Raw genomic sequence first — 26,391 nt, 5'->3', positions numbered from 1 at the left:
GAGGGCGGGAACCAAGAGCGAGGTGGGAGGAGTCTGGGCGCTTCCGAGGTCCCGGGCGGGAGGCGGTCCCTCCCAGTGGCGCCCCCGCGTGACTGCGCTTTACATAATCGAGGCCGCGCGCGTCATAAGCGGCGTATTCCAATCCCGACCGAATCAGAGTCATCGGAAGCTCCGTGTTTCGCCCCTTCGTGCTTGATGGACATCGAAATGAACCAGTGAACGGGCGTCCAGCGCCGCCGCGCCCGCCCTGGTCCGCCGGCACCCGCCGGCCCGCCCGCCTGCCGCAGCCCGCAGCCAGCCGCCGCCGCCGCTGCAGCTTGTGCCTCAGACTGTCAGATAAAGCGGCGGGCCGGGCCGGCTGGGCGGGGAGCACGGCTCGGCCGGACATGGCGGCGCTCTACGCGTGCACCAAGTGCCACCAGCGCTTCCCCTTCGAGGCGCTGTCTCAGGGGCAGCAGCTGTGCAAGGTGCGCGGGCTGGGGCGGCGGCCGGGAACTGGGACGCCGGAGGCGCGGCCCGGAGCTCCCGGTTCTGCGGGGACGCCTGGCGGGGTCCCCCGGGCAGGGCGTGGCGGGCCCGCCTAGCAGAGGAGCCGCCCCCGCCCGGCTGGGGGCCGGCGGGGCCAGTAGGCGAGTCCCAGGCCCGGTCCAGGCCCCAGTGGCCGGCGTGTCCGGGTGCTTAGCAACCGTGAGGAATTGTTCTTGGACCCCGTGAGGTCGGGGGAGGGGACGGCGGGCTCCCTGCTTGGCCCCGAGCAGCGCGCCGGAGATCCCTCTTGGGCTGGCTTTCCTGCCTGGTTGCAGACTGAGGGACCCCCCTGCCCAGCCTAGGACTGAATTCCAGAGTTGGGTGCTGCCTGGAGGAGGGTCTCACACTCGGGCGCCTCACTGGCACTTTTCAGTCAGTGTCAGAGTCGCAGGTGGCGAGGCTTTATAGAAAAGCCCCACTATCAAGATCACGGAGCAAAAGGAGGATTTTTCAGCATCCAGTTGGTGCCCTTTGGTCCTCACCCTAACCAGCTGCTGATCAGTTTTTACCCCTAAAGCTCCCAAGTTCTCTTTTTCGTTTTAAGTTGCTTCATCCTGCTTTGCCTATTTAAGTGAATAGAAGTGCGGTGAGGCGACAGTTAAAAGTCACCAAGCCAGCTGGAGAGTGATGTTGAGATATCCCCGGATAGTTCAGAGTTTGTGTCTCTCGTATGGATAACTCATAATTGTATGTCACCATTGCCTCAAATGGTCATGAGTATGTCGCTCTGTTTACCAGGTATGAGAAAACTCAAATGTTTGTAGTGCCTTTTTTGGCCTAAAATGTTATGTATGTAACATTATATAGATTATATATATATATAATTTTTTTAATTTTAAGGAAGTTTTATATATGTAAGCAATAATTATTTTCATCCAGCGCTTTAATTTCGCAGGTGAACCTGTTCAAAAATTACACAGTGGCAGAGGCAGAACCAGGACTAGAATTAGGGCTTCTGATTCTCAGTCTGAGACTTATTCATACATACCTTTGTTTTACAATTTATGACTAGTACCATATAAATTCTTAACTCCCACATCAGTGCAGGACAGTGATGCTAATATTACAGAGGAAGAAAACTACGCCCAGAAAGTTTAAGTGACTCACTCAAGCACAGTGGCTATGCTGGGAATAGTACCCAGGTCTTCTGCCTCCTACTGAAGGCTGTTTCCATTTCTGACTGCCTTTTAAAATTATATCCTCATTTCATTTCAGGAATGTCGGATCGCACACCCTGTTGTGAAGTGCACCTACTGTAGGACTGAGTACCAGCAGGAGAGGTACAGTTTTTGTTGACCATGAAAGATGTTAACAGGCTTTTTACCTCTTAAAATCTGTAATTGCATTTCAATATACAGATCTGTAATCAGTTGCATTGTAATATACAGATCTGTAATCAATTGCACACAGATTCCGCAATTTCCTGTTCTAACACATTGATGGGTGTAAAATACACATATTGTTCCCTGGTTATTCATTGATTGCTTAAATTTTTTTTTTTTTAAAGATTGGCACCTGAGCTAACAACTGTTACCAATCTTCTTTTTTTCTTTTTCCTGCTTTTTCTCCCCAAATTCCCCCAGTAAATAGTTGTATATTTTTTAGTTGTGGGTCCTTCTAGTTGTAGCATGTGGGACGCCGCCTCAGCATGGCCTGATGAGTGGTGCGGTGTCTGTGCCCAGGATCCGAACGGGTGAAACTCTGGGCCACCAAGCAAAGCGCGCCAACTTAACCACTCAGCCAGGGGGCCGGCCCGATTGCTTAAGTTTTTAGTTATTTACTTTTCAGATCCTTGACAATTTTATGTTTTGGTTTGATCTTAACAGTAGGAGACCAGTCCCACAACAATAAAACATGAGCTTCATGTTCCAGTATGTTTACGTACAGAGCTTGAAGAATTTATAAGACAAAAGAAGATACTTTTGGAAGTGTGACAATCCTGATAAAGGGTTTGTTAGCCCTAGTCACATTTGAAACTCACTTGCCTTGTGTGAATCATTTTTAAAAGTGTGAAAAACACTTAGATGCGAGTGAGCACACGTCTTTGGGGGACTTTTCAATATAAGCAAACTGGTTGATTGGTATAGTGAGTTCAACTTTTGTGGAACTGCAACTGTAGGTGATAGTGCCTTGAGCAGGGTGAGGTCCATTTGCTAGCTCACACATAGACCTAGAAGCCTAATTTTATTTATTTATTTATTTATTATTATTTTTTTAAAGATTTTATTTTTCCTTTTTCTCCCAAAACCCCCCGGTACATAGTTGTGTATTTTTAGTTGTGGGTCCTTCCAGTTGTGGCATGTGGGATGCCACCTCAGCGTGGCTTAATGAGCGGTGCCATGTCCGCGCCCAGGATTCGAACAGGGGAAACCCTGGGCCACCAAAGCAGTGTGCGCGAACTTAACCACTCGGCCATGGGGCCGGCCCCTAGAAGCCTAATTTTAATTAGCCTCATTTCAATTCTAGGGATATTTTCCCCAACATTTTATTATGAATACTTTCAAACAAAAAAGTTGAAAGAATTAGACAATAAATGCCCACTAAGTAGTATATCCACTACTTAGATTCTGTAATTTACATTTACTGTATTTACCTCTATCCATCTCTCTATCCATCAGTACATTAATCCATTTTATTTGTGATGCGTTTTAAAGTTGTGGACTTCACTATGCTTGACCCTAAACACTTCAGTGTGCATATCATTAACTAGGGTTCAATATTTGTTTACGGTGCTTTATTTTTTTGGAGGTAAAATTTGCACACAGTGAAATGCTCACATCTTAAGTACATCATTTGATGACTTTAACAAACAGTATACGTGTGTGTAACCTCAAACCCTATCAAAATATAGAACATTAACATCACCCCAGAGAGTCCTCTCATGCCCCGTCCCAGTCAGTCCACACCCTCCTTGCTTCCCCCGGCAACCACTGTTCTGATTTTCCTTTTCACTGTAGATTGATCTTACCTGTTCTAGAACTTCATGTAAATGGAAACACAGAATATACTGTAGAAGCTTTATGTTTTAGCTTTTGTGTTTAGATCTATAATTTGTCTTGAATTTTTGTGTGTGTGGGGTGAGAGATGAAGTTTGACCCTTAATTTACACCATAGGTAAAAGTTAATTCAAGATGGATCATAGAAATAGTTTTTCTTTGCATGTTTTCTAAGATGTCAGAGCATTTGTGTATATTGATATATATATATATATATATATATAATACACCCCACTCCTTCGGTAATAAATACAAGTATAAACCAAAATGTGCAACATCACAGAACCACTGATGCCAATCCTCTTTCTAGAGGTCTCTTTCAATGTACTTCACTTCTTGTACTGCCTTTTTAAAATGGCAGAAAATTTCCCTGGGAAATATTTTGTTTGAATGTCTCATTTTAATTTAAATGTTTTCTACTTTGAGGTTTTTCTTTGTCTGTTTTAACTTTATGGTCATTCTCATAGGAATCGTATGGGAAAATAGTCAAAAATAGTGGATAGACTAGATTTCTATGTGCTTTTATTTTTAGCCCCAGAGCACTGCTTAAACTGTTCTTGCATATCAGGCATTTGCTTGTACCTCCCTTTGTGAAGGGTGAGACTTTATTTGAAGATGGCTTTTTCTCAAGGCAGTTTATCAGGTCAGGCATTTCAGTAAGATAACCTCTGGATCTTCAGAAGGCAAAGGACCTTTTTATTTTTGTCAGTGCTTTACTCTTCGATAAATTGGAAATATTGACAAAATATTTAGTCATAGCATCTATTTCTCCACATTTGGGGTTTTCATATGCTTTTACTTACAGAGGGGAGCATAGACAGAATAAGGTCATCATGGATAAAATCTGTAAATTTATATTCCAAACACATATACTTTATGCCCCACCTCAAATTTCTCAGTTACTCATCTGAATTGAGGAGAATTATTTTCTTTTCTGCAAGTCCATTTCAGTCTAACATAATATTCTTTTGGGGGTCCTTTCCATATCTGATAGTTTTACTTAGTGATACTTGGAGTTGTCATAATCAGAAATAACTTTCCATTTTAGCCAAAGTCTCATTTTGTCTGAGCTAATAAAATTAAAAACCACAAAATAGGGGCCAGCTCCATGGCTGAGTGGTTAAGTTTGCGCACTCCACTTCGGCGGCCCAGGGTTTTGCTTGTTCGGATCCTGGGCGCCGACATGGCACCGCTCATCAGGCCATGCTGAGGCGGCGTCCCACATGCCACAACTAGAAGGACCCACAACTAAAAATATACAACTATGTAATGTACCAGGGGGCTTTCGGGAGAATAAGGAGAAATAAAATGTTTAAAAAAAAAAAGCAACGCGCAAAATAATTAAAAGAGTTATTGGCCAGATAACTCAACCTTCAGTTAACCAAGTGTCCAGAATGTATTTCACCTTGGCACTTAGCAATGAGCAAATTCCTGAGCTTAAGGAATAATCAGTTTTCAGTTATTCTAACTAAAACAACTTTTTTCTTATAAAAGCCTTGTGTCTCTTTCTTCTTTTACAGTAAAACCAATACAATATGCAAGAAATGTGCTCAGAATGTGCAGCTGTATGGAACAGTAAGTAGAGTTTCTCTGTACCTAACAGTGAGTACTCAGGTCTCTGGGAACCTCATGTTCTGTGGACTGTTAATGTAGTAACCGTATTTATCTAGTGTTTGAGCTCTGAAACTTAGCTAATACTTAGTATTGAGGAGTTCTGGGTTTATAGTCGCTATGGCAGGATTGTGATTATAATTTTCCTTGAGAGGCTTCAGTAACTGGTATGGAAAGAGTAGGGGAAAGATGGATCCTATGACTTGACTTCTTTGTTTGGTAACAGTTGACTATTCATTTTGATGAATGCTTTTTTTTTTCTCTCAGTGTTAGGATTTGGGATACTGTGTCCTTGCAATCATTCTCCCAACATGTTTATACACTGATAATGGCAAAGAGGCCTTTTCAGAAATTTGGAAGAACTTGCTGATTTCTCCAAAGAGCTGGTTCTGTTAAATTTCTCATAGAAGTCCCAGCATATACACTATTGGGTTTTTGTTATTTGTTCGTTAATTTATTTTAAAATCAATAGTCCTGTGCAGAAAAACACTTTATGTAGTGTTAGGAATTGGGCTGTATTTGATCAATGTAAAAGGAAATTTATGAAGTTGAGCGTACATTTTTACCATGATTAATGGACTGTGTAATAGGAATCATTGCTTTAAAAAGTGCACTGGTATTTTATAATGTTCTTATTTGACCCCTTTTTTTCTCTTTAAGCCCAAACCTTGTCAGTATTGCAACATAATTGCAGCATTTATTGGCAACAAATGCCAGCGCTGCACAAATTCAGAGAAGAAATATGGACCACCATATTCTTGTGAACAGTGCAAGCAGCAGTGTGCATTTGACAGGAAAGATGATAGAAAGAAGGTAAATCTCTGTGTTTTTCTTGACTTTTTTTTCTGTTTCAGAGAAATTAAGGTGGGCTAATTGTGTTAAAAAGACATAGAATCGAGAAAAACTTCTCCATTTCTCTCCCAATTCTGTTATTGACCTTGAAGAAGATACTCAGCCTGTATTTTCTTCATTTATCAAATGTGGGCCATCATATTCTAACATTTCATGAGAATCTGAATTACAATATCCTATATAAGTAAAGTGGTGATTGGCAAAATTCTATAGCACTCTGTAAAGGAGAGATTGTGACTTAAACAAGATATAGTCATTAATAGTTTTACTCTCTGGCTCTTTAAATATTTCTGTCTGTTGAAGTTAAAGATCACAAGAAAATGATGTAGAGGGAAGCTCTATGTGGAATAAAGGTACCTTGGTGGAATCAAAATGGTTTCGATTTGGTCAAGGTACTCTCCTGTTTAAAACCCTCCACTGGCTTCCGCTTACACTTAGAATAAAACCCAGACTCCTTCCATGGCCTGCAAGGCACATATCTGACTCTCAGTCTCATCTGCCATCACACTCCTCGCCTCTCTCCTTGCTCCAGCCACACTGGCCATCTTTCAGTCCTGCAGCCATGCCAGTCTCATTCCCACCTTTGTGCTGGCTGGCCTTTTGCCTGATATACTCTTCTCCGGAGGGTAGTTTTGTTTTTCCTGCTTTTTCTCCCCAAATCCCCCCAGAACCTAGTTGTATATTTTTTAATTGTGGGTCCTAGTTGTGGCATGTGGGATGCCACCTCAACATGGCCTAACGAGCGGTGCCATGTCTGCACCCTGGATCCGAACTGGCGAAACCCTGGGCCCCCTAAGCGGAGCGCTCAAACTTAACCACTCGGCCCTGGGGCCGGCCCCCTCTCCGGAGTGTTTTAACTGGTTCCTTGTGTCAGGTTTCAGCTCAGATGCCATGTCCTCACAGAGAGCTTCTTTTACTAACTCCCTCCGTCACTCTTTATCATATTACCCTGTTTTATTAAGTCTTTATAACATGTACGTTATGAGAAATTATCTTATTTATTTGCTTACATGTTTGTCCACCCCCGCTAGAATGTGAGCTCTGTGTTCATCTTGTTCTCTGCTGTATTTCCAGCAGCCTGGCACATACTAGGTATTCAATAAATATTTTTTGAATCAAAGAATGCAGTTCAGAAACTCTTTTTCAGTGTCCAGAGGTGCTTAGGCTCTCAAGAGCTGACTCTTGCTAACCAAATTCGTTAATTTACAATGGAAGGATATAACTTTCCAGTGGTTAGAATACTCTTGCCTGCCAACCAGGCTCCTCCTCCCTGAATCAAGATACTGGAGAAGATAAATGAGTAATCAGGAGGTAGCATATAATAATAGTTGGAGCACAGCTTTGTAGTCCCTCAGACCTGGGTCCTATCCCACTCCTAAGCCAGCTGAATGATCCCAGCTGGGCAAGTTACTTACTCTTGTTATGCATCAATTTCATCATCTTTGCAATGGGAATAACAGTAACTACTTCACAAGGACATAGATTTAATTGAGATAGGTATATAAAACACTTAATTTTGAGCCTGGCACATAATAAAACTCAATAAATTTAACTATCTTATTAATAGGACTAGCTAAATCTTTTTATAAATGGTAACTATCTTGTTATTAATAGGAATAGCTAATTTTTATTAATCTGATTACATTAGATTAAGTTTCTGCGTTCTTGGTTACAGTCCTATCTTAGGAGTTTGGATGTTTTTAGGCATCTTCAATCACACGTTCATAAACTTTAGTGGGGTTAAGTTTAGGGATTGAGGATGGGTGATCTGGACTTAGAATGCCCACATTGAAGTCTGACTTATTTGCCGTGTGACTTTGGGCAAATTAATCTGCCAGTGCCTCAGTTTCCTCATCTGTAAAGGAGGCTGATCAAACCTTGTGCATTGTTATGAAGGTTGAGCTATTATGTGTAAAGCCATTCAAAAGAAATCTGGTACATGATAAGTAATCAGTGTTACCTAGGATTATTTCTTTATGATAGTTTAATTCTCAGAGGGTGATTTTATATTTTTAAAGGTGAGATCTGAAATAAAGCGTCCTGTAGTTCAGTATGTAATTTTTATCTTCAGTGCTGGCTCTCTTTCAGTGGAGTTGCCTTGTTTTCTAATTCTTCTTCAGTGAAAGCTCTTTTCTGGGCAAAGTCTTCCAAAGTGTTTTAAAATGCCATAACCATGAAATGAACCAGATCAAAGTTTCATTTCAAAGTCTATTCCTACATTCATTAACAAATAATTAAATGCTTATCACATATCAGACACTGTTATAGGTATTGGAAATATATGAATGAACTAAACAGACAAGACCTTACTTTCACAGAGCTTATATTTGTGCGTATGAGAGAGATGGGGGAGAACAAACAAGGAAATAAATGCACACACATTTTAGGTATAAGTGTTCTGAAGAAGTAGAGTATATGGTAGAGAGTGACTGGGGAGGCCAGTTTAGACTGAGCAATCAGGAGGGCCTCCAAGGAGATAACATCTGAGCTGAAACTATAATGAGAAGGTAGCAGCCCTGGGAAGCTCTGGAGGCAAAGATTCCAGGAAGAGGGACCAGCTGTGAAAAGACCCTAAGGCAAGAATGAGCTTGGCACATGGGAAGAACAGAAAGAAGGCAGAATGGACCAGGGAAGGAGGTTATAGAGGCGGATAGGGGCTACATTTAAGTCAGCATAGGCCATGGTAAAAAGTGGATTTTATACTAGAAATGATGAGAAACCATTGGATTTTAAGGAGAGGTGAGATATAATCAAATTTACAGTTAAGAAGCCCACTTTTGGAGCTGTGTGGAAGTGGTTTGTAAAAACCCAAGAGAAGAAGTAGGGAGATCGTTGAGAGAGAAGAATGGCTGTACTTGGGTGGAAGCAGTGGAATTGGAAAGAAGTGGATAGATTCAGACTGATGAGCTTGCCAGTGGGTTGGGGAGGTGGGGTACAAAGAGGCTTTTGCTAACAAGATTAAAAATACTTTAGATAAATGACAGTATAGCCTACCCATGTTCAAGATGGGGCACAAAATCTAATTTCAGCAATAAGACATGAAAACTGAAATTCTGTAAAATATCAGCACACTCCCTCCCCAAGCTAAGTAATTCCAACCAGCCCACCTGTCCTGCCACCTACTCCAGGCTTCCCCACTGACAGGTTTGCAGTCTGAGTACTGCACAGAAGCACTCCAGCTTCAGAGGATTGTGGAAGCCCCTTCTGCTTTCCTAGCCCTGCACCCTGTGCCCTGGTACAGAGCTGCTTCTGCCCAAAGGGATCGACTTTTTCTAATTTAAATAAAGTGCCATGGTAGGCTACCACCAGGGACTGGGGCCCTGGAAGCCACTTGCCCAACAGTCTTTTTCTGGGGATATTCCATCTGAGAAAAGATATCTAACATACTATTTTGTGAACCATTTATAAGGTATTAAAACTGAAGTGTACATTTTATGTTTCATCTTGTGTCTTCTCCCTGCTGAGTTTTCCTTAATGAGCACCGTGGAGGTATGTGTGTCTTTAGAAATCCTGTGGGAACTTGGCTCTGGTCTATATTTGTTAAGTTGAAGAAAAATGAAACAAAAAGATAAACAAATTAGCAGCTCATATTTATTAAGCAATTTTTATGTGCCTGGCACATATATGTCACCAAATCCTTGCAACAACCCTCTAAAGTAGGTACTATTAGCCCTCATTTTACACACGAAGAAATTGAGCTAGAGAGAGCTTAAATGACTTCCCTAAGGTCACACAGCTCGGAAGTGGCAGATGTGGGCCTTAACCCAGAAGTTCCAGCTGCCAGTACCCCAGTTCTGGAGTGCCTGTAGACTACTTTCCCTCTTCTTTATCTTCGTCTCCGTATCTTTCAGGTAGATGGGAAGTTGCTGTGCTGGCTGTGCACACTTTCATACAAACGGGTCCTTCAGAAGACTAAAGAGCAGAGGAAGCACCTGAGCAGCTCTTCGCGTGCCAGCCACCAGGAGAAGGAGCAGTACAGTCGACTGAGTGGTGGCAGCCATTATAACAGGTAGCCCCAAGATGCAGAAGATAGGACTAGAGATGCTGGTAACGCAGAAGTAATACTCACACAGTTAGCCATGAAAGATACCATTTTGCAGGGTTTTTTTTCTATTTTTTTCCTATTCTTTTCTCTCTAGTTACTGGTCTATAGGAGGAATCTCTTTTGTCATATTTTGCAATTCACGTATCTCCCAAGGGGCAGAGAGACTTCCTTAAGGTGTCAGGATTTCCTGACTTGGTTTGTATTATGTCTGAAAAGTTTGTGGAATTTGTTCCACTTTCCCGTGTAATGTTCTCCCACACTTAGAGTGAGTTATCTCCCTAGAAGACTGGACATTTCACTTTCTGAGGAATTCAGCTTTTTAATGCATATTTGCCCAGGTGGTTGATAGATGTTCTAGGTTTGTCCTTGTGGGATCCAGTCAAAAAGATGTCCTTTCATTGTTGTCTTAAGTTTCCTTTCAGAATATCTGTAGTGTTGTTAAGAATTCTGGCTCTGGATTGAATGCTGCCTCTACTGGGTTGTCTGTGTGGGATCTTGGGCAAGTTTTTTCATCTGTAAAATGAGGGAAATAATAGTATTACCTCATGGAGTTGTTGTGAAGGTAAATTTTGTGGCACATGCGTAATGATTAGTTTTATAACTGGCATGTAGGAAGCATTCAATACATTTTAGTTACTCTTTGTTGTTATTACCATTATGATTTTGTTTGTTCATTTAGCAAACATTATTAAGTACTTTCATGGGCCAGGAACTCTGCTAGGAATCGAGATGAATAAAAGAATCACGCTGCTCACCAGGAGTGTGCAGTCTGGTGGGGAAAACAGACCTGTAATCAGATCATTGCAGTATAATTCAATGGACACCATAGTGGAAATGTCAGGATACTGATGTGAGAGGCAATAGTTATTAACTGCTTTGGGAAGTCAGGCAAAGAAGGCTCAGAAAAGAGCTGATGTTGGAGCTGGATCTTAGGATGAGTCGGAATCATCAGATAAGGAAGGGGCAGAGACATCCTAGGCTGAGGTAATAGCATTGCAAAAGCATGGAGAGCACGAGCCACATGGAACCTTGGGGAATTGCAAGTCCTTTTATGGTTGGGAGCCCAGGAATGAAGGAAACAAGACCCTGCAGACCTGTTAAGGAGCATGAACTTGATCCTGAGGTCAGTAAAAAATTAACCTTGATTATTGTGGAGAATGCATTGGAGAAAAAAGAGAGGCTGGTTAAGATGCTTTTTTGTAAGAGTCTGGGTAAGAGATGTTACTACGAGAACCTCAACTGAGGCAGTGGCACTGAAGATCAAAGCGGCAGATTCAGGAAGATACTTTAGAGGGAGAATTACAAAGAAACTTAGATAATTTCATGATCAGACAGATGGGCAGGAGCTGGGTGAGTAAACAATAATTCTCAGGCTTCTTACTTGCATGAGTAGGTTGATCTTTAACTGAGAGGATATAGAAAGGGGAGAAAAGAAGTTCACTTTTGAAAAGTTGAGTTTGAAGCATCAAGAAGAATTATTTAGTGAGAGCTTAGCCTAGAACTCAGAAGAGAGGTTTGAAGGCGGGCCATTGGTAGCACGTGAAAGTCAGTGGGAGGGCCGGCCCCATGGCCTAGTGGTTAAGTTCACGCAATCTGCTTCAGTGGCCCGGGGTTTCGCTAGTTCAGATCCTGGGCATGGACATGGCACTGCTCATCAGGCCACGTTGAGGCGGCATCCCACATGCCACAAGTAGAAGGACCCACAACTAAATATACAACTATGTACTGGGGGGATTTGGGGAGAGAAAGCAGGAAAAAAAAAAGAAGATTGGCAACAGTTGTTAGCTCAGGTGCCAATCTTTAAGAAAAAAAAAGTCGGTGGGAATAGAAATTGTTTAAAAATGCAGATTCCTGCAGCCCCATGCCAGAGTTTAATTCAGTAGGATCTAGGATAGAGTCCAGGAATCTGCACTGTTTTATAAACATCCCAGAAAATTCTGATGCCACTGATCTGGGAAACACCCATTTCCAGTTCCTATAATGGGTAGGTAGTTGTTGAAACCAAGCTTTTGAGTGGTATAACTCAGGTAGAGGCTGAGAACAGAACTCTAGAAGCACTCAAGAAGGATGGAGTGAATAGTTACAGACCATATATCTGATAAGGGGTTAATATCCAAAATATATGAAGAACTCATACAACTCAACAGCAAAAAAAGCAAATAATCCAGTTAAAAAATGGGCAAAGGACCTGAATAGATGTTTTTCCAAAGAAGACATACAGATGGCCAATAGATACATGAAAAGGTGCTAAACATTACTAATCATCAGGGGAATGCAAGTCAAAACCACAATGAGGTATCTCCTCACACCTATTAGGATGGCTGTTGTCAGAAAGACAAGAGATGGTAAATGTTGGCGAGATTGTGGGGAAAAGGGTACTCTTGTACCGTGTTAGTGGGAATGTAAATTGATAACAGCCATTGTGGAAAACAGTATAGTGGTTCCTCAAAAAATTAAAAATAGAACTAACATATGATCCAGCAATAACTCCTGGATATATATCCAAAGGAAGTAAAGTCACTATCTCGAAGAGGTATCTGCACCCCTATGATCACTGCAGCTTTATTCATCAGAGCCAGGATATGGAAACAACATAAACGTCCTTCGATGGATGAATGGATAAAGAAAATGTGGTGTATATATATATAATGGAATATTATTCAGCCATAAAAAAGGAGGAAATCCTGCTGTTTGCGACGACATGGATGAACCTGGAGGACGTCGGGCTAAGTGAAATGAGTCAGATAAAGACAAATACTGTGTGGTAGCACTTTTTTGTGGATTTTTTTTAAAACCCAGTTTCGTGGAAACAAAGAATAGAATGATGATTGTCAGGGGCTGGGGGAGGTGGAAATGGGGAGATGTAGGTCAAAGGGTACAAACTTTCAGTTAGAAGGATTTCTGAGGATCTAATATACAGCAGAGTGTCTGTAGTTAATATGGTATCTTATACTTGTAAGTTGCAAAAGTAGATCTTAAGCATTCTCACCATTAAAAAAAGGAGTTAACTGTGTGAGGTGGTGGATGGATAATTATAATTATCTTGATCCTGGTAATCATTCCATATTGTACATATATATCAACTCATCACATTGTACACTTTATATGTACAATTATATTTGCCAATTCTTTATCAGTAAAGCTGGGGGCAGAAAGGATGTCATGGTCAAGGGTATCACATACTGAAAAGAGGTCGAGTCAGACAGGGTCTGCAGCATCCTTTAGACTTGGCAGTTGGACATCCATCAAAGTGAAAGAGTTGACCAGTTTTAGAGGGTGAACTTACTGGGGCTACAACTGATTTTTAGTGTTGTAGATTCACAGAGATATAGTGAAGAAGAATTGGACTAGGAGTTGAAATATGTCAACCTGCTGCCTAGTCCCAGCTTCACTATTAACCAGCTGTCTATCCATGGATAGATCAGTTAACCTTGATGAGCCTCAGTTTCTGCAAAGTGGAAATAATACCTTGTATATACCTCACAGAATTATAAGATGCATGTGAAACATTGCATATGCATCTTCATATGCATATGAATATAAAAGTACTTTTTAAGCTATAGGATAGATTATACTTCTTATTGAAGTTTTATTAATTCTGTTCTCATAGTTATTAATAAAGCAGATAATATTTAATTAATGCCAAGAATTTGGGGGGGCCCATGGAAACGGACTACCCATGCATCCGGGACCTATGAAATCAAACACGTTGGCGGATTTTAATAATCAAGAATAATTATCTCTTGCATAGAAGAGCTATGATGGGGCTGGCCCCGTGGCTGAGTGGTTAAGTTCGTGCGCTCCGCTGCAGGTGGCCCAGTGTTTTGTTGGTTTGAATCCTGGGCACGGACATGGCACTGCTCATCAGACCACGCTGAGGCAGCGTCCCACGTGCCACAACTAGAAGGACCCACACGAAGAATATACAACTATGTACTGGGGGGCTTTGGGGAGAAAAAGGAAAAAATTAAAATCTTTAAAAAAAAAAAAAAAGAAGAGCTGTGATGTTATGGTGGTCCCATTTGACGGACTTTCACTCTGATGTTTAATTAATCTTTGATTTCTAATTGTCTCTATTTTTGCCATTAAAAGCCAGAAAACACTTTCTACGTCTTCAATTCAAAATGAAATCCCAAAGAAAAAATCCAAGTTTGAGTCAATCACGACCAATGGAGACAGGTGAGCCAATGGGAGTGTGTGCACACACTTCCATTTGAAATGCATACACAGTTCCTGAAACAGGAATACATTTTACGGTGTCCCTTGGAGCTAGTCTATGGTTGTCAGAGAACCTTGTAAGGTCACTACGCTAGCCACTTGCTATCTTATTAACAGGCAGTACTGATATTTATTCATAAGTCTAATCTTGTCATTCAGACAAGAACATATAACTGGATTTAATAGCAGTTGAATTCTGCAGTCCACAAATAACTCCCCATACTAATTCTAGAAGTCAATGGCTGGATGCTTTTCACTGTGATCTGTGCCTGTAGCCTCCTCCAGGCAGAGCAGGAGTCGGTCTCAAGAGGCACAGCAGAGACAGGTTGGAGGTAAGGCAGTGTTGCTCAGTCTCTGAGGGGTAATCCATGCTTCCTTAGCATGTAGAAAGACAGCCCAATGCAGATGCTGGATCAGGAGAGAATGAGTAAAAGATAATTTTTTCTTGAAATGTATGTGCTAGTTTTTAAAAATAATTTGCACTAACAACTTGAAAATTTATAAAATTTTTCTGCTGCCACAAAAGTTATTTTCATGCATATACGAGTTCCAACTGAATGTTTCTGCATTAGCAGTCTTAGTCTATTCCACTTGTTTGCATTTCTTTCATTTAAAAGTTCATAGCACAAGGTAAATTACATTTTTCCTTTTCTTTTTACTTGTTGTGTTTTTTTCCTTGCCTTTCCTTCTGACAAGCTTTTGTTTTTTTGACAGTCCTTTTTTAAAATGTCATGCAGACCAAAATTTTTTTACTGAGTATCTATCTCGAATTCACTTCTGTACCAGATGTTACCAGTCTCATTTCTGAACTGTCTATTGTTGCAGCTGCCTCCCAGTTTTTAATTAATCACAATCCACTTTCCTGGCCCCACTTATAAAGTATCCATATACTTTTAAAATGTATGCTCTTATTTCATTTTTATTCCATTCTGTCTTCTGCAGGTTGCTCTCTAACAGTTTTCCATTGACCTTTTGATACCACCATATTCTCCTCTCTCATTTATTTTTTAAATATTGAGGCATGTTTGATTATTTTTCCTCCTCTTTTTATTTACCCATTAGCCTTTCATATTGTACAAAGAGAACATATTACTTTAGGGGTTTTTTTAAATAAAACCATTTCTCTAATGGTTTTATACTTATAAAATACCTTAGTCTTTTTATTTTTTAGTATCCTGCAGAATTCACAGCCACTCATTTCATGTTTTTTAATGTTGAAATTCTAACAAAAACTTTTCAATTTGAGGAAAATCTTGAGTTCATTTCTAGCTTTCCTTCCCTGAGAAAATGCACCAGCTACTTTTTGATCATGTTTGTTTATTATTTTATTGACAATAAAAAGGCACTCTCAACAATAAGTGATGCCCTACCACACCTTGTGGTTTGTTATTTCTAAAGGATATTCTTCTCCTTTCCTTGTAGTTTTATTTTATTCTCCTGAAATACACTTGAAGGATTAGAGTTATTCTGTGTGGCCTTTGAGGACAGACCCAGGACCAATAGACAGGAATGACAGGAAGGCAGGTTTTGGCTCAAGCTGAGGAAGATTGTGCTTATATTAAAAGCTTTTGGGAAAGATAAGAAGCTTCCTGGAGAAGTAGTGAGTTCCTTGTCACTGGAGGTATTTGGAAAGAGACTGGATCTAATTTTCTGCCTTGCTCTCATCTAGCCATCTTTTTTCATTTTGATTCCCAGCAGTTCTTAATTAGAAGTTAGAGAGTTGGAAAGGTCAGGCCCTAACACAGGATAGACACAACTGGTTTTGTCAGCAATTTATTGGTATGGGAAGAATCCTCTCTCAAGAAGCAGGTAGAGCAGAGCATTAAGAGCTTTTGGGACAACAAGAAGTTAATTATATTAGCCCATTACTGCGTTTCCTTCATCACTCTAGTTATGGGTTTAAATAGAGTCTGTTGGGTTGAGGGAAGACAGTCCCTTGGTGGGTATTGAAACTGGTGGAGACTGTGATGGGTCCTTCCAACATTTTCTCCTGTATGCCTTGTTTTATTATTTTGCACTTACTTTTTATTACCCAGTAATTCTGCATATTCACCAGTTATGAAAGCATTGATCCATGCTTTGAACGTTTTTCTCATATGCTTGATGTAGACTTGAGGGACAATATTCTTATCAATGGACTATGTCTGCCCATTCTAGCTATAGAAATGTTTAACTTGGTAACTATGAGGAGGTACGTCCAGTGATTTGGCTTGCTGTTTGGAGTTTCTACCTGTGTGGAGAAATGCTGGGTATTAGATGCGGTTAAAGATATAGGAAAGAACCAACAGCAAGGCGGAACTAGAATTGTTGCTATATTGGTACAGGGAGTTTGGAATCAGTAGTCCAGTGTCTGCTTAGGAAAAGCAGGTTTGTGTTTTACTCTAAAGATTGCCCTGGGAAAAGTAAAGAGCTTCCTGTGGGAAGTCTCTAGGGAAGGGCAGGATTTGACCCTCTGTGGTGATTCCTTAACTTGTTTTGGGTCTAAGACACCTCTGACCAACAATGAAAGCTACGAATCCTCACCCTAGAAACCACTGTATGTATACACAGAATTGTACATACAATTTCAGGGGTAATTTCAGTGAAAACCCAGGTTGTGATGTGACTCTGGAGTTTGCCACCTCTCTGTTCCTTTCCTAACTGAATGTCACAGAATTCTTGGTATTGGAAGTGATAATCAACAGGCCAGTTGCAGTATAGGGGAAGTTGGCTTCCTTCCTATTAATTTTGTCATCTTCTTATCATTTTAAAAAAGGACTGACTCTCCCGGGGTAGAATGCAGCAGCTTCTCAGCAGCTGCACCACATCACAGAGCTTTGGGGTGGAAAACGGAGAACCAAAAGACAAACTTTGTGGGGAGCCTTAAAGAAAAATGCATGGGCTTACAATTCATAATTTATCCAGATTCTAGGGAAATTATCTAATCACAAAGAAATTATGACTGTTTCACCCATAAATAATTGGAGACCTTCAATAAACCTGAAATGGAATATCCTTGGCTCTTGTGAAATGGCTTTTATTTCAGTCCTGAGTGTGAGAGATGCTGCTGCAGGAATGCTGCAGGTTGTGGTTTGGGTTGCTGCAGTTATCTGATGACCACCTTGCTTGTGCAGTTTAGCAAATGCTGTTGAGTCTGGCATGTATAGTGCATTGTGCTTAATGTTGGGAATTCACGTAGTTGCTCCTCCCCTTGAGTCTGCAGTCAAGTGGCCTGTGATGTGTCCTCAGGTAGAAAAAAGTCTGTTCCTCCAAGTTAAGGTTTTTTTCCCGTCCATTTTTCCACTCAGCTTTTCCCCAGACCTGGCTCTGGACTCACCAGGCACTGACCACTTTGTCATCATTGCTCAACTGAAGGAAGAAGTGGCCACTCTGAAGAAGATGCTGCATCAAAAGGATCAAATGATTTTAGAGAAAGAGAAGAAGGTACGGTTTAGTTAATGCCTCTGAGACCAGAATGATGTGAGGGTAAGATATGTGGGATAGGGCACGATGCTAACTCTAACTGATATTTGTTGGGTACTCACCATTGATGCTTTGAGAGAGATCCATTTGTAAGGTTGGGATATCCTGGGGAGAGGCTTGCTGTGTGCCGAGATGACTCATGGCGTGGTATTACCATGGTGAATTCGCCTCGGTCAAGTGGGTTGAGAAAGTTGATTTTTCTCAGCATTTGGAGGGAGCTTCCGCATCTCAGGGAGGACTTGTGGTAACCAAGCTTACAGAGATGGTGTGTAAAACTACGATGCCCCCTCTTAATTCACAGCGGAGCGTATAACTGAGTACAGTCCTGTGCTGCGTAACAGTGTTTCGCTCGACAGCGGACTGCATATATGACAGTGGTCCCCTAAAATTAGTACCATGTAGCCTAGGTGTGTAGTAGGCTATACCATCTAGGTTGGCGTAAGTACACTCTGTGACGTTCCCACAATGATAAAATTACTCAGTGACACGTTTCTCAGAATGTATCCCCGTTGTTATGCGATGCATGACTGTACTACCCTCAGCATGAGCTACCTTGGAAGGTCGTAATCAAAAAGTGCTAAATGAGCATGGAGTTGGGACAAGAGGAGATAGTTATGTAATTGGAATTTTTAATGCTCTCAGGCTAAGAGAACCTGATGCCTCCATCTCTATTATTGGGATGGCCGTGTCCGTGGGACAGTAATACTCAAAGTATGTGGGCCAGGTCTCCCTCCTCCCTGGACAATGTTCAGGTAGGCCTTCCTCCATGACTCTTGCGTCACTTTGCTTCTATTGCTGACAGCTCCCTTCCTGAGTGACCTACTCTTTAAACACCTTAATATCTTCAGTGAAGTCTTACTCTGGTCTAAGAATCATCCTCCCTCTTTAAGAGATCTTTTTACATCTTTGTTCTGATTTATGTCTATAATTTCTTATTATTAGGTTCTTAGAGAGTATCTCATTTTTGCCTTAATATGTTAACAATAATAACAATAGCTAACTTTTATTGGATGCTTACTGTGTGTCTGACTCTGAGTGCTTTATACGTGTTAACTCATTTATCCTCATAACAACCCTTTGAGGTAGGAATTATTATCATCATCATTTCGTAGATGAAGAGTGCCTTCAATGTTTTCCTTCTGAGGGTTCCAATCAGTTCTCCTCCCTCTGTTTTTAACCTGAGGCTATATGTTGTCTTGTGCCAAGATTCAGAATGCTATGATTCATTCTGAATGGCTAATAAAGACATTTATAACATTAGAATCTTCCCATGCATTCTTTCCCTCTAATTTCTACCTCATTTTGCAGGTGAAGAAATGGACCCAAAGAGATGAAGTGACGTGTCCAAATCACACAGCTAGTAAATGGCAGAACAAACAAAGAAACGAACCCAAGTCTTTCTGACTCTACCGTTCTTTCTACTGTGCTGTGCTTTCTTCTGCCAGTAGGGTGGAGATTCATGGGAAGAGACCCATATTCTTTCCACTTTACTGCATAACTGTCAGATGAAAATGGACTCAGGTATATTCTCTTCATGGACTAGGTCAGAATGGCAGCACATAAAAGGATTTTTGCAAAGTAGATGTAAAATGAACACTTATTTCTAGTGCTTTGCAAAGTTAGGATTTTAAAAGGAGCAAAACCAAATAGTAGATTGTTTTCCATGACTTTCAGGATCAAGGTCACACTCCTTGGCATGGAACACAGTCTTTTCCACATCGTGCCTGCCTATCTCTAGCCTCATCTCCTGCCACTCTGCGTGCTCACTAGTCATTCAAACAAGCTCTCAGTTCTCTCACACTCTGCCTGTGCCCATACTGCTCTCTTTGCTTGGATGCTCTTCTCCTTACCTCATGTGCCAGTTGCTGCTTTTATCTCAAAACTCAGCTCACATGGGGCTGGCCCCGTGGCTGAGTGGTTAAGTTCGCGCGCTCCGCTGCAGGCGGCCCAGTGTTTCGTTGGTTCGAATCCTGGGCAAGGACATGGCACTGCTCATCAGACCACACTGAGGCGGCGTCCCACATGCCACAACTAGAGGGACCCACAACGAAGAATATACAGCTATGTACTGGGGGGCTTTGGGGAGAAAAAGGAAAAAATAAAATCTTTAAAAAAAAAAAAACTCAGCTCACATATCGCTTCTCTGATTTACATATTTCTTCTCTGTGCTCCTTGAATAGCATAGTCAATAGAAGAAGGCCTGGGATTTGAATTCTAGCTCTGCCACTTGCTACCATGTATGATCTTGGCCACGTTACTTAATCCTTTCTAAAGGTTTTCCCATGGGTAAAATGGGAAGAATAATATACCCCCCCACACAGGGTTGTAGTATTGAATGAGGTAATATAATCAAAGAGTTCACCTGGAACAGGGTAAAAATTCAGTAAATTATAGCATCTGTTATTCTCATGGCTTCTCAAACCATCAATCGTATTGTGGTGTAATCACTGATATATTTGGAGGTGAGTGATCAGAGGATTATTGGCATATATTAAATACATAAAATCACTAAAACCTGCTAGTGTTAAGTATCAGAAACGTGACTTCAGGATTTTGTGTAATTTTCAGGAAATCTTTTGAAAAAGTAGGATATGGAATTCTTTGGCTTTGATTTAGGTATGGATCTTCAGGAGAACCCTGGATTTCATTAATTTGAGGGACCAGTTAGCTCTCTGGTACCAAAACATTCTTCATTGCTCAGAAATTTCTTCTGGTTACTCTGCCTTTTTTCCCCTCAGATCACAGAGTTGAAGGCTGATTTTCAATACCAAGAATCTCAGATGAGAGCCAAAATGAACCAGATGGAGAAAACCCACAAAGAAGTCACAGAACAATTGCAGGTGACTGCTTATTTTATGTGGTAACTCTGGTATATTTAGCTGATTGTGTTTTAAGTGATCGTCTCTTAGATACCATTTTTCTCAAAGTATTGACAGATGACATTAATCCACCCTACAGATACCTTTTGTTATTTCACTTTTGGGTGCGTTCTGATCTTCTTCCCTCAAAAAAAAGTGGAATTGATAAGTGTGTTATTTGATTTTTGGATAAACCAGATGTGATTCCAGATGTCTGAATTATAAATTCCGTTTATCCAGCACATTAAGGCCCTCCATGGTTTGTTTTTGTTGCATAGAACATCCTTTTGTAACAGTGGATCTCGGGAGACTAAAGTTCACTGATTAACCTCCAGCAAATACTTTCTTCCCCCGAACCAAACCCTAGAGCTGTCTGTCATTTTCTACCTCTAGAATTTGTTCATCTCTTCCTGACCCTCTACGTTGTCTGCCTTAGCATCTGCATGAAAAAAATACCCTATCCTGTTAAAATATCCTTCTTGCACTGGTTTTTTAGACCAAAAACCGAGAGCTCCTGAAGCAGGCAGCTGCCTTGTCCAAGAGCAAGAAGTCCGAGAAGTCAGGAACTATAACCTCTCCCTGAGAGACGACAAGGAGGCTCCCAGCAACAGCAAATGGGTTCCTGGGTTAGGGTTGGCGACGTGGCTGTTTTCTGGGAATTGCAAGCTTTCTTAAGAAATCTATTTTATTATAGTTATCCTTCTCTGTGCGATTGCAGTGGGCTGAATGGAAACAGCTGGTTTGTGCTGTGTTATGACTGCATGCCTGAATGTTTGGGATTTCATGCTCTCTCCCTCTCTCTCACCCTCTTACTCCTCTCTTCTCCTGCTCCCCCCTTCCCATTCTCTAGTTACTACTCTTTCTCTCTCTCTCTCTTTTGGTACTACTATTTGTGTGTGGTGGTCGCTGCTCAGTGTTATGTGCAGAATGATTTTTTTTTGTCCATCATTGCATCCTGCCATACCCATGAGCAAATAGTTTGGCATTAATTACATATCACTGCCACCCTCTGAACTTTGAAAACTGCCACCTTAAGACTTGGTACAATGGAAGAGGCTTTCTCTCTCCAATAAACCTTTTGCTTCAGGGTATACTCTTGGGTTTTTTTCCAGGTATATTATGTATGAACTTTGTACTATGTATAGCCAGAGTTTTATTTATTTTTTAAAAAAGAACCTTTTTCTTGATAAAGGAATAATGGTAACCTAGCTTGTTCTTCTTGTAAAAGTGATGCTTCTTAAAAAAAGTCTCTAGCTTTTAGTAAAAGAATCAGATGTTTTTTTTTCTTGTTACCTTCGAGTCTTAAAAACTGATTGCTAAAGTGAAACAATTCAATGCATAAGTATGGAGTTAAGTGCCTTTTGAAGGATTTCTTGGAAGAGCGTTTAAGAAGCTACTGAAAGGAGGTAGCAAAGATTTGAACAGTCTGTCTTTTTAAGTAAGGGCAGAAAGAAAGGTTGTCCAGGTTATACTGGACACTTCCCTCCCCCACCCCTTTCTTGATTGTTTTATGTGACTAATTTTAAATTCTCACACTGCCACTTCTTTTTAAAAAAATATCCTTTACTTGTATCAGTTGTCATACTGGGCCATTGTCAGAGGACATTCTTTTTTTACATGAGCAGATTCAAAATGGGAGAATATTTGAACTACAGAGCATTTTTGGGGTCAGTATGAGCTGCTCAAGTATGGACTCTGAGTCTGATTGGGAGAAATGATATCAGCGTACCTTCTCCAGCCTGTACACTCCCTGCCTTTAATGGAAATGTACTGAAAATAGGTGCTTCTCAGAAGCAGCTTGGCCTCAGCCAGAATTATTTGTGTCCTGTTTTCCTTTGACCCAATAGGCACGTCGATTTGCTTTTCCAGGAGAGGAGATAGATTTGCATTTCTAGCCATACTCTCAGGTCCTCTGTGTGATGTTTGTGAAGGGAATTAGAGATGTGTAGTGTGCCATGAAACAGCATAAAACCAACAACCTTGGAATTGTTAATGCAGTGGGGTACTAGAGTTCGAGGTAATCATGAGGGCAGTGACATTTGTACCTCAGTCTACCAAAACTGTAGCAGTAAGTTTAACTTGGTAGGCATTTCCTAGAAGCAAGTGCTTATAATTTGTGATAACATTCTCACGGTGGATCCATGCATATAATTGGACACAGAAGTGGAAATGGGTGGCTTCCTTCTGATAAGAGAAACAATGGACCATGTTGCTTTAGTAGGGGATGTAATTTTCCCTTTTAAGCAAGGGAAATGGCAGTGCTCAACAGTTTTGTAACTCTTTGAATGAGAACCTTTTAGGTAAAGATAAACTGTCATATTTTTCAGATGCATTTACATTGACTATGGGGAATAGATTGTGAAAAAAGTTACAGTCATGGTTTTTTTTTTTAATTTTAAAGACTTGAGAAATTCTGTTACATGAGGTGACAATATAAAAACACATATTTAGTTTTATACTAAATCTTTTTTTAAGGCCTTGGCATTTAATATAAAGCAAATCCACACATTTTATAACTTTCCACAAGTTCCAAAAAGGGAAAGAAGAAACCTCAGTCTTAAAATTTTGCTTTTTAAAAATCATGACACTGTTTTACCATGAAATTGAGTAGCTAACTTTTGGTAACACCTTTCGTTTATTTGTATGTTTGTAATAATGGACATTTTCAAACACAAGAATGTTTTGGTTTGTACAGACTTTGACAAATGTGTGTTAATAAAAATTCATATTGACTCAAGTATAATTGTTGGAGTTTTTTTATTGAGGTAACATTCATTTATAACATTATATAAATTTCAGATGTACATCATTCTATTTCGACTTCTGTATAGACTATATCGTGTTCACCACCAAAAATCTGGTTGCCATCCATAACTGTACAAATGCTCCCATTTACCCCTTTTGCCCTCCCCCTCCCCCTCTTCCCCTCTGGTAACCACCAATCTGTTCTCTGTATCTATGTATTGTTGTTGTTGTTTTAAATTCCTCAAATGAGTGAAATCATGGTATTTTGCTTTCTCTGTCTGATTTATTTCGCTTAGCATAATACCGTCAAGGTCCATCCATATTGTTGCAGATGGCAAGATTTCATCGTTTTTTATGGCTGAGTAGTATTCCATTGTGTATATATACCACATGTTCTTTATCCATTCATCCCTTGATGGGCACTTAGGTTGTTTCCAGGGCTTGGCTATTGTGAATAACGCTGCGGTTAACATAAGGGTGTTTATATCTTTTTGAATTAGTTTTTTCACGTTCTTTGGGTAAATACCCAGAAGTGGAATAACTAGATCATATGGTAGTTAAATTTTTAATTTTTTGAGGAATCTCCATACTATTTTCCACAGTGGCTGTACCAGTTTACATTCCCACCAGCAGTGTATGAGGGTTTCCTTTTCTCCACATCCTCTCCCACACTTGTTATTTGTTGTCTTTTTTAGTAATAGTTTAGTTTGATGTAGTCCCATTTGTTTGTTTTTTGTTTTGTTTCCCTTGCCTAAGGAGACATATTCCAAAAGATACTGCTAAGACCAATGTCAGACTGTACTGCCTGTTTTCTCCTAGGAGTTTTATGGTTTCAGATCTTACATTCAAGTCTTTAATCCATTTTGAGTTAATTTTTGTGTATGGTGTATGATAGTCTACTTTCATCCTTTTGCATGTGGCTGTCCGGTTTTCCCAGCACCATTTGTTGAAGAGAATTTCCTTTCTCCATTTTATGTTCTTGGCTTCTTTGTCAAAAATTAGCTGGTCGTAGATGTGTGGATGTACTTCTGGGCTCTCAATTTTGTTCCGTTGATCTGTGTGTCTGTTTTTCTGCCAGTACCATGCTGTTTTGATTACTACAGCTTTGTTATATACTTTGAAATGAAGGGGTGTGATGCCTCCAGCTTTGTGCTTTTTTCTCAGGATTGCTTTGGCTATTTAGGGTCTTTTGTTCCATGTAAATTTTAGGATTCTTTGTTCTATTTCTGTGAAAAATGTCATTGGAATTTTGATAGGCATTGCATTGATCTGTAGATTCAATGGATGTTTTCACTATGTTAACTCTAAATGGAATGTCTTTCCATTTCTTTATGTCTTCTTCCATTTCTTTCAATCATTTTTTCTTGCTAGTTCACCAATAGATATTTTCCATTATCTCCTTCAATCTAGAAAAAAGTTTGTCTTGCTTACAGACTTAAAAAATTAAAAGCCTAAGTGCTAATAGGGAGTTTCACGTCCATCAGAGAATAAATTCATTCTCTTTCTTCTGTGATTTTATTTATCCACTTTTAAGTGCTTGCTTTGTTGTATGCACTGTGCCAGCAGTGAAGAAAGTCAACAAAGTTATGGTCCTCATGGGGCTTCCGTTTAGTGGACTATTGGACAACACCTTTGTTCCTTGGTTTTATATTTACCATTATTATTCAAAATATAATACAGGATGAATCTTCATAAAGTATGAGTGAGAGGTTTTTGAGATGCCATCTCGAGAAGGAGAGGAATGTATTAGTTTGAAACCTTAGTGCTAGCAGATTTTTAAGTTAGTAATAGATGCCTTTCAGACATTGTCACTGTCACATCCTGGTCATTCTATTCTATAGACTCAATAACAACTTACTTTCTCTAGATAAATTGAAGGTAGTTTTATTTTGTAGGTGCTATGGTCTGAATGTTTGGTTTCCCCCGCAAATTCATATGTTGAAATCCTCACCCCCAAAGATGAGGGTATTAGGAGGTGGTACCTTAGGGAGGTGCTTACACTCTGCCCTCATGAATGGGATTGAAGTCATGCATCGCTTAAAGATGGGGATACATTCTGAGAAATGCGTTAGGAGATTTCGTCCTTGTGGGAACATCACAGAGTGTACTTACACAAACCTAGATGGTATAGCCTCCTATACACCTAGGCTATATGGTACTAATCTTATGGGACCACCGTCGTATATGTGGTCCGTTGTTGACTGAAATGTTGTTAGGTGGCACATGATTGTAGTGTCCTTATAAAAAAGACTCCAGAGAGATTCCTTGCCCCTTCCACCATGTCAGGATACAGCAACAAGGTGCCGGCTATGCACCAGGAAGAGGGCCTCTACTGGAGCACAACCATGCTGGCACCTTGATCTTGGACTTCCCAGACTCCAGAACTGTGAGCAATAAATTTCTGTTGTATATAAGTCATCCAGTCTGTGATATCTTGTTATAGCTGCCTGAATGGACTAGGACAGTAGGCTATGTCTATGACCACCTATATTATGTGAATTATCTTGTTATCCATTTACTCAGCCTTAAAAACCACCATAGGGGAAGAATATAGTATAAACAGAGAAAGACGGCATCTAGTTCTTCAGGAAGGACTTCAACCACTCTAAATAACCCTCAAAGTAATTTAGCAGACTTTGGTTCCATCCTTTGCTGTTTAAGACCTTGTTACCTGCAGTATAGCTTTCCTCAACTGATGGTCAGCTCAAGGACTTTGGAGGAGGGGCCATTTGGGGGAAGACTAAAACTGTCAGGAGTTACAGGGTGTTCTGGTTATTATTCTTGCTTTACAAACTACTCCAAAACTTAGTAGCTTAAAGCAACCATTTAAATATGCCGACAGACCCTGGTCATCAAGAATTTGGACAAGGCACTGTGGGAATGATTGGTTTTTGTCCACAGTGTTTGAGTCCTCAGCTGGGAAGATTCAAAAGCTGAGGGACACTTAACAGGGCTGGAATCATCTCTCTGAAGGCTGTTTACTTGTATGTTTAGTGCTTGGGCTGGGAGGCTGGAATCTAGTAATGCTGACTGAAGCACCTACATGTGGCCTCTCCATATAGAGCCTAGCCTTCCC

At 40.6% G+C, this 26,391-nt stretch overlaps 1 protein-coding gene across 3 annotated transcripts; it reads left to right on the top strand.

Moving 5' to 3' along the window:
• Nucleotides 1–47: 47 nt before the first annotated feature.
• FAM76A (family with sequence similarity 76 member A) lies at nucleotides 48–23,302 on the top strand. 3 transcript variants are annotated; one of them, XR_011503522.1, is made up of 10 exons: nucleotides 75–467; nucleotides 1,744–1,808; nucleotides 5,045–5,099; nucleotides 5,796–5,948; nucleotides 9,839–9,996; nucleotides 14,125–14,211; nucleotides 17,538–17,673; nucleotides 18,355–18,464; nucleotides 20,451–20,552; nucleotides 21,067–23,302. XR_011503522.1 is itself a non-coding variant. In XM_044770158.2 (9 exons), the coding sequence occupies exons 1-9, from the start codon at nucleotides 387–389 to the stop codon at nucleotides 21,151–21,153; spliced, it is 924 nt and encodes a 307-aa protein (XP_044626093.1). In that variant the 5' UTR covers nucleotides 48–386; the 3' UTR covers nucleotides 21,154–23,302. The 3 variants fall into 3 exon arrangements, 1 of the variants encoding a protein (XP_044626093.1); XM_044770158.2 differs by lacking the exon at nucleotides 18,355–18,464 and having other exon boundaries at nucleotides 48–467; XR_011503523.1 differs by lacking the exons at nucleotides 20,451–20,552; nucleotides 21,067–23,302 and adding an exon at nucleotides 19,021–19,233 and having other exon boundaries at nucleotides 259–467.
• Nucleotides 23,303–26,391: the final 3,089 nt, after the last annotated feature.

This window comes from Equus asinus, chromosome 5 (assembly GCF_041296235.1).
Source record: "Equus asinus isolate D_3611 breed Donkey chromosome 5, EquAss-T2T_v2, whole genome shotgun sequence".
Taxonomy (NCBI): domain Eukaryota; kingdom Metazoa; phylum Chordata; class Mammalia; order Perissodactyla; family Equidae; genus Equus; species Equus asinus.
The sequence above is the reverse complement of the archived record's forward strand: the minus strand, read 5'-3'. Positions and strand labels throughout refer to the sequence as shown.